At 48.8% G+C, this 732-nt stretch overlaps 1 protein-coding gene across 1 annotated transcript; it reads right to left on the bottom strand.

Annotated features, from left to right (window-relative positions):
- Positions 1-3: 3 nt before the first annotated feature.
- Positions 4-648, bottom strand: LOC100474860 (olfactory receptor 1N2; the record flags this gene model as incomplete). Its single annotated transcript, XM_011218352.3, has 1 exon — positions 4-648. A coding segment is annotated over exon 1 (618 nt), but the record flags the coding sequence as incomplete, so codon positions are not given.
- Between the last annotated feature and the right edge of the window lie 84 nt (positions 649-732).

Below are 732 nucleotides of genomic sequence, written 5' to 3'. Positions count from 1 at the left end.
TAGGCCCATGGTGATAATCATCAGCTCATTAATGCGGGTATCTGAGCAGGCAAGCTTCAGTAGAGCACTGGGATCACAGTAAAAGTGAGGGATGGCCTTGTGGGCACAGAAGGCCACACGGGTCAGCAGCAGTGTGTGCATCAATGCAGGGCAGTTGGTTAGCACCCAGCACATGGCCAGCATTAGTACACAGAACTGGGGACTCATAGCTGTGCTGTAATGAAGTGGCTGGCAGATGGCCACATAGCGGTCATATGCCATCACAGCCAGCAGGCAGTTGTCAAGGCCACCAAACATAAGGAGGAAATACAGCTGTGTAAGGCACCCAGAATAGGAGATGGTCTGACTCTGGGTATGAATGTTGGCCAGCATTTTGGGGACTGAAGCAGAAGTGAAGCAGGCATCAGTTAATGATAGGTTGGCCAGGAAGAAGTACATGGGAGTATGAAGCTGTGGGTCAGAGCTGATGGCCAGGATGATGAGGAGGTTCCCTGTCATGGTGACTAGGTACATGCCCAGGAAGACGCCAAATAGGAGACGTTGCTCCTCTGGCTTCTCAGAGAGTCCTAGAAGGAAGAAGTCTGAAACAGCCGTTTGGTTCACTCTGCTTGCTTTCCCCATCCCTCGTAGTTCTTCTTATCTGTTCAGATAAAACCTTCCATGGGTTAGTATTTAATTACTAGACCAATCACAGATATGTATCTGTGTAGCCAGAATTATATTGGGAAAAAA

Source organism: Ailuropoda melanoleuca, unplaced genomic scaffold (assembly GCF_002007445.2).
Source record: "Ailuropoda melanoleuca isolate Jingjing unplaced genomic scaffold, ASM200744v2 unplaced-scaffold51316, whole genome shotgun sequence".
NCBI lineage: Eukaryota > Metazoa > Chordata > Mammalia > Carnivora > Ursidae > Ailuropoda > Ailuropoda melanoleuca.
Note: the sequence above shows the minus strand (reverse complement) of the source record. Positions and strands in the feature narration are given on the sequence as shown.